This window comes from Brassica oleracea, chromosome C3, assembly GCF_000695525.1.
Source record: "Brassica oleracea var. oleracea cultivar TO1000 chromosome C3, BOL, whole genome shotgun sequence".
Lineage (NCBI taxonomy): Eukaryota > Viridiplantae > Streptophyta > Magnoliopsida > Brassicales > Brassicaceae > Brassica > Brassica oleracea.
The window spans coordinates 11161618-11169406 of NC_027750.1; the positions used below are offsets into that span (position 1 = coordinate 11161618).

At 38.9% G+C, this 7789-nt stretch overlaps 1 protein-coding gene across 1 annotated transcript; it reads right to left on the reverse strand.

Moving 5' to 3' along the window:
* Window positions 1-370: 370 nt before the first annotated feature.
* Window positions 371-1960, reverse strand: LOC106329483 (E3 ubiquitin-protein ligase PUB23). The gene has a single exon (XM_013768141.1). The coding sequence runs from the start codon at window positions 1783-1785 to the stop codon at window positions 559-561; it is 1227 nt and encodes a 408-aa protein (XP_013623595.1). The 5' UTR covers window positions 1786-1960; the 3' UTR covers window positions 371-558.
* Window positions 1961-7789: the final 5829 nt, after the last annotated feature.

Sequence of the window (7789 nt, forward strand, 5' to 3'; positions counted from 1 at the left end):
TATTGAACAAGTGAGAATAGCCATCTAATATGTGATTTCATTGATCTCTTTGCAATTTTGTTTGTTTCTCTAAGAACAAAAAATTCTGATGAACAATTTCCCATATTATCTACACTTGAACACTTGAATGAGCAAAGATCATAGGAGATTTGTTGTGTACCTGAACAAAAATCATGTTTTTTATTCTCCAGATGTGTCTAGTTCACGCCGGATCCCTCGAAATCATACGAAGAATCAATTTTAGGGATTTATAGTTTTCAAAATACAAAAACCAATTTTTTTAACGAGAGCTAACTTTTCTGTTAAAAGGTTAACGGTTGACTTTTTTTTAGTATGATTCAGCGTGGTCAACATTTAGTCGAGGAATAAATATGCACAAGTAGTAGTTGGATATATAAAAGTGTTGATTACAAATACTTGAGGAATTAAAAATCCATTTTGCCGAATCAACCACTAGTCTTTTCAACAAAAATACGAAGAATAACGCTCATATAAGCGTCTGCACTCATTGAGTATCAGACTCGCTTGCATAACCTTACGTTGTTCTCTTGGTTTTCATCACGAGGGATATGCAAGAATCATGTTTCTTGGGAGACAAGGCGAGTCTTTCCAAACTCTAGCGTGTAACTTAAGCAACTCCTTTGCCTTCTCTTTAGTCTTGCTTCCACAGCTAACCTGGAGCACCAAAAACATCTTTTCTACAACCCCCAACTGTAACATCTCTTGCAGCAAAGCCGGTGTAGCGCAGAACCTTCCCACCGATAACAAAACCCTAACAGCTCTATCGCTAGCCGTCTGAGAAACCCTAAGTATCTTCTTGCACACCACTGCTATGGCTGCTCCATGATTTAAGAACTCGGCTCGTCCCTCCGCACACTGACACAACATATCAAGAACCACCATCGCCATCTCTGGACCTCTCCTATCTGATGAGAAGCTCTCGTCCAGCAGAAGCTCGATTATCACCGAGATCACTCCAGCTTCCACGGCCTTGTGTCTGTTTCTTCCCCAGGGACACGTGGTCACCAATATATGCATCGCGGCTTTTGTCGCCTTGTGTGAGATTCTGTCGTCCAAGATCTGGACAACCTCGGTGAAAACCGATGGCTTCAAGGTCATAATCTGCATTGGATCCGCTACTTCAAGAATGTTCTTTAGAAGCAAAGTCGCATAGGCTCTTGACTCGTAGATCCCTCTCTGCATGATCTTGGTCAATGACTTTACGATATTGCCACCTTTCTTGTTGTTCAAAAGATTCTTGAGGACCGTCTCTGAAGACTCAAGATGGTAGAGTAAGCTGAGGGCTTCGTCGCTCAAGCTCATCGAAGAGTCAAACCCGTTGTTGCTTATGATGGTGGCCAAGAACTCTGGAACTCCTGCCACCTCCAAACACCGTTTGTTGGTGGCGTTCTCCGACACGATTTGACGAAGTCGTTTGAGACACATGACCTGGTTTTTATGCGAAGAGGCTGAATCTTTGATGAGTTTTTCGATCTCAGATTTACATATAGGAGATCTCGGGGTAGGGATCCTCTCTACACCGTAAGAGGCGTTTAAAGTGCACCAAGATTGGATGAGACGGCGAAGAGTGTGGTTCGGCGTGAGATCTGCGTCGGTTATGTCTTGTTTTGTGACTGGACACGAGTTCTTCTTTCCTGAAAAGAGCCATTTCTCGATGCTGTCTCTGTCGTAGGTTATTCCCGTAGAGACTATTACTGGATCTTTCATGATCTCTAGAGAGATGGGGCAAAGAAAGAACGGTGGGATCTCGATCTCTTCATCCATTAATCCTCCGGAAAAAGTAATGAAGAGGTTGTGAAGTTTGATGAGAACCCAGATGAATATATGATCAAAGAAGCTGAGGAAACAAAACAAGAATTATATATTTTTCTTGCCACGAGATGTAGTAGTTGGGTTTTGGGAAGATGTATTGGTTTGAATAAGTTAGGAAGAAGAGAGAGTGGAGTTTGGGTGGTTTAAATATAAAGGAGATGGCTGAAATCCACAATTATTAAAAAGTCAAAACACGGAAAATACAAATACTATATTGCAAATTCTTTGTAAAGCTGTCCCTGTATATGCCAAAAATATTAAAAAAAACTGCCCCTATGTAAGTTTATTAGTATTGTTTTCTTATGGAACTAACGAGGAACAAATAATTGACTTTGTTTTTTCTTTTGAGTTGGGTGGAGTACGAAAATAAAGTTTTAAGAACACGTGAGAAGTATTAAGAGGTTTGACTTTTCAAAGTGAAATTTGTAACCAAACAGATAAGAAAATTAATGCTGATAAATCGGTGATAACGAGAGTTATTGGGTTGTGGCGGTGGTGATTGGTGAAAGAAAAAGTGTTTGCTTTCGTGTCTAGTTGTTTTATTCATATGCCATTGATTGTTTCTTCTTTTGTTACCGACAAACCCTAAGTGCATTAACGGTCCGTTGGACCCATACAAAATTATAACTTATATTGTTCTATGCAAAATACTTTTTATAATTCATGATATCTGGCCGAACTCCAACCGACTATTCTCCTGAAAACTTGTTTATCGGCACCGAACATATCTGGTTGTTTGCAATAAGAATTAAAATTTATATCATCAGGTTACACAAACGGGTAAATCTGAGTTTCGTAGGTATCGAGTCCGTATACAAAATTTCTAGGCTCTTCTACGAATCTTGAATATTGACATCTCATTTAACCGTTTTGTGACATTTCATAATTTGACAATTCTGGACGTGGATCATGATATAATTGTAAACGGCTGTCTGTTTAGATGTCCAAGTCTAAGAAAATGGACAATATTGGACTTTTATGAGATGAAACCACTATATTAGATACGGCTTAGAAATATAACATGAGCATCAAGTCGATCATGTTAAATCGTGTCGTATTTGAGTTTATGATAGGAATTTACACATGCTTTAGTAAAAATTATATTTTTAAACGCTAAAATCATATAAACAATTAGTCGACTCTCACCGACATAAATTCAGCTAAGTGGAAGATCACATGTACGTGGCCCAAACGTATCATATTACGGCTGGATCAGATTCAAATCAGTAGTGTGGACCATCAACAACTTATGCCACACCCACGCAAGAAATAACACGGTTTAAAAGATATTACCACTATACATTATAGATGCATGAATGTGGCGTGTGTGAAATTTTCTTAGAATTATAACAATATATATAATATTATATCTTCCTGCAAACTAGTTCGCTAGTTTATTTGACCACACTCTTTTAGCAATTTCAGTAATATAATATTACTTTACGCTAACAATTGCAACTGCTAGGTACAATCAGTGTTCTAAAACGCGGCCGCCTAACCGCTTAGGCGGCCGCCTAGCCGTTAGACGGAGGTCAACCGCCGCGATTTTGACCGAATCGGTGCAATTAATCGGAATTCCGATTAATCGTTTTATTAACCGATTACTCGCTAATTAAACCGATTTTATCAGTAAAATATTGGACTTCGTTGACAAATCCTCGAGCCCATATAATAAGCCCATTCGTCTTGAAAGGGGTTACTCCTGGTCTATGTTTATTTATAGCAAACTTCAAGACTCCCTTTAGTCAGAGCTAACCGATGTGGGACAAATACAAGTGATTTTTTAATTTTTTTTGAACTCGTGCTCTAATAAAAACAAAATAAAACTTGCAACAGGGAGACATCGAACCGTGTACCTCTAAAAGCTCTACAAGCGACCTACGCCACTAGACTACTGATGTTTCTACGTCAAACTCTCACATGTAATAATATATATACATATATTTATAATTAAAAATAGAAAAAACTAATCCCCGCGTATACCCCGATTAATCCCCGATTTTTTGGTAACTCGCTAGGCCCGGGGTTGCCGCCCGACTAGCGCCTAGCGTAGTTCCGAACAGGGGGTACAATGCATCTGAAGATCTTCTAACAATTTTATATTATTTTTGTTTCCTAAAAAACAATTTTATATATTTTTAAGATTCCTTTTGTTCTTCTTTTACTTCCTTTTCATTAGCAAAGTTATTCGAGATTTCCAGGAAACGTCACCAAGTATTTGATTTCATGCCGTATATATAAATATATGAAATCTGTTGGAATTTGTTGAGTCCATTATTATATATTCGATATAGAACTTAAATTGACTTCTCTCATTCTCTTTTCCAAACTAAGGACTGCATTTCTTTCTTTCAACAAGTTTTTCTTGTCATCTATCTTGACACATCTTCGACATCCGATACCATTAATCACAAGGTTGCTTCTGATATCTTGCATATTTGCATTTTTTTAACCATCCATTTTGTACACATTGATCATATAGATTAGGAATTAAACATCTAGTTAGGATCCATATTGCATTTATATGTCTTTATCAGGTATTGGAATGTACTATGGAGTGATTGGAGATGTTTAGAAGCATTGTGGGTCAAAAAGAGATGAAGAATGGAGATTGGTCGGTTTGGCGAGTGCAACACGGGTTGAACCACGCGGGTTCACTTACCCGCGTCGACTCATCAAGAAGAAGCAACGAAGAGCTCCGACGCGGCTTGGATCACGCGGGTCCGCCTACCCGCGTGTACTGGGAGAGTGAGCTTCGTCGACGTTCCAACGCAGGGTCGAAGACGCGGGGTGTTGTATCCATGCGCACTGAGATAGAGCTTCGTCGACGGGGTCATGCGGGGAAAAGGACGCGGGGTGAGCTACCCGCGCGCATGAAGTGGAGCCGCTCGACGCTCCAACGCGGGTTAGGGTCGCGCGGGTTGTGGCTGATGACTTCTACCCGGGTCGCGCCTTTGCCTTAGTCGAATTTAGACATTTTTAAGGACATTTTAGACTTTTTAAAGGAAGCCATTAGGTTTTCCAAAAAGTTATAAATACTCTTGTAATCCTAAAGTTGGATCTTATCTTGTTTTCTATCTAATAAAAAAAAGCACTTTTAGGTGAAAGATCTAATCTTGATCATTATCTTTTGTGATTGCTTAATTATCTTGACCACTAATCATGATTAACACCAAATCATCATTGATTCTTGGGTTTATCATGACAGTTAGTGAGTAGTCATCTTTGGATTCATGGGTTAGGATGATTAGGATGATTAAGTGATGATCTAGAATGTCTAAAATAGATTAATATGTTTCCTTGTTTGATTGAGTGATCTTAATGCTAATCTAGAGTTGGTCATCTCAGATTAGAAATCTAGACATTTCATCGCCTGAAAGGTGTTCGATGAAATGTCTGAGTCAACCCAACATGCTCTTAACTTACCCTACCAAAGACATTTGATGTTGGGGGAGTTTTGATAGTTGAATGATCTGTTCTTAATGATTGCTAGCTAGACACAAACCAAAGAAATGTTTGATCTATGAGAGTAAATGAGCTTTTGTCTTGATAAAGAACTAGCTTAGAAATGTTATCTAGACTTAGGGAAATATGTTAATTGAAGCTTGCCATTTTAGATTAAATCATAGTCATCTGAAATCAAATTCCTATACTCATGGCTCATCATTTATCCAATTGCTTTAAAGTTGCTAGTTAGTTGTGTTAGAACCTTGTTAGCTTGATTGAATCACCCTATCACTTTGATTGCATTTAGCTTAAGTTTGAACATGAATTCTCTCTGCATTAAAACTCCTAGAAATGGATTGACATCTTAAATACTACATTATTTGAATTAGGACCCTTGAAAAGTCCATTTCAAATTTGGCGCCGTTGCCTTGAAAAGTGGAGAAGACAACTTCATAGAGCTTCCACAAGAAGTTCATCATGCTGCCTCAGATGATCAACAAGAGAACCTCCAAGAAGATGATTGGACTGAACTCAAAGCACCAAAAGTGGAGCTTAAACCTCTTCCCCTTGGTGTAAGGTATGCCTTTCTTGGACCTAATCAGACATATCCTGTCATTGTGAGTAGTGAATTGAATGAAACTGAATTTTCTAAACTTTTGAATGAACTTAAAAAGTATAGAAAGGCAATAGGCTACTCACTAGATGATATTAAAGGGATATCACCTTCTTTATGCATGCATAGGATACATCTAGAGGATGAATCAATGACTTCTATAGAACATCAAAGAAGGTTGAACCCCAACTTGAAAGATGTTGTTAAGAAAGAGATTCTAAAGCTCCTAGATGCAGGTGTAATCTATCATATTTCAGATAGCAAATGGGTGTCTCCTGTGCATGTTGTCCCAAAGAAGGGTGGAATTACTGTGGTTAAAAATGATAAGGATGAACTAATACCAACAAGAACAATAACAAGACATAGGATGTGCATAGATTATAGAAAACTTAACTTAGCATCTAGAAATGATCATTTTCCATTGCCATTCATTGATCAAATGCTAGAGAGACTTGCAAATTATCACTAGTATTGTTTTCTTGATGGATATTCAGGATTCTTCCAAATCCCCATACATCCAAAGGATCAAGAGAAAACAACATTCACATGCCCTTATGGTACATTTGCTTATTGAAGGATGCCATTTGGGCTATGTAATGCTCCAGCCACTTTCCAAAGATGCATGATGTCTATTTTCTCTGATCTTATAGAAGATGTTGTGGAGGTGTTCATGGATGACTTCTCTGTCTACGGATCTTTGTTTTCTGTTTGTTTGTCTAATCTTTGCAGGGTCCTAAAGAGATGTGAGGACACCAACCTTGTGTTGAACTGGGAGAAGTGTCACTTCATGGTTAAGGAATGGATTGTGCTTGGACACAAGATTTCAGAGAAGGGGATTGAGGTGGACAAGGCCAAGATTGATGTGATGGTTGGGTTAGCTCCGCCAAAGACAGTGAAAGACACTAAAAGCTTCCTTGGTCATGCCGGATTCTAAAGAAGATTCATCAAAGACTTCTCCTTGATAGCTAGACCATTGACTAAGCTTCTATGCAAGGAGGCTGCTTTCAACTTTGATGTGGAATGTCTTGGAGTATTCAAGACATTGAAGGATAAGCTGGTTAGTGCCCCCATTGTGCAGCCACTAGATTGGGATCTTCCCATTGAGATCATGTGTGATGCTAGTGACTATGCTGTGGGAGCTGTCCTTGGTCAGAAGAAAGACAAGAAGACTCATGTGATCTACTATGCAAGTAGAACTCTTGATGAAACCCAAATCAAGTATGCTACAACTGAGAAGGAGCTGTTAGCCATTATCTATGCCTTTGAGAAGTTCAGAAGCTATTTGGTTGGGTCAAAAGTCATAGTCTACACTGATCATGCTGCATTGAGACACTTTTTGGTCAAGAAGGATGCTAAGCCAAGACTGTTAAGGTGGATCCTGCTGCTACAAGAGTTTGATCTTGAGATCAAAGACAAGCCAAAAGTTGAGAATGGTGTAGCTGATCATTTGTCTAGACTGAGTGTGGGATCCCCATTGATAAAGGACTTCCAGAAAAACAGATCATGGCTATTAGAGCAGTAGTAGCAGTTTGTGAAACTGGAAAGAAGCTTGAAGAGGTGAAGGCAACTTAAGAGAAAGGTCCTTGATATGTTGATTTGGTGAACTACTTAGCTTGTGGAAGAGAGACATTGGGTCTTGAGGGATATGGCAAGAAGAAGTTCTACAAAGATGTGAAGAGATACTATTGGGATGAGCCTTACCTCTACATACTTTGTAGAGATCAACTCTATAGAAGAGTAGTAGCTAAAGAAGAAGTTGATGGGATTCTTACACACTGCCATGGATCATCCTATGGAGGTCATTTTGCTACTTTCAAGACTGTTTCAAAGGTGTTACAAGCTGGGTTTTGGTGGCCTCATATGTTCAAGGCCACTCAAGACTTTGTCTCTAAGTGC

Bases quoted from the DNA above. Each gene is read 5' to 3' on its own strand.
- LOC106329483 (XM_013768141.1), bottom strand. From the start codon at position 1,785: ATGGATGAAGAGATCGAGATCCCACCGTTCTTTCTTTGCCCCATCTCT.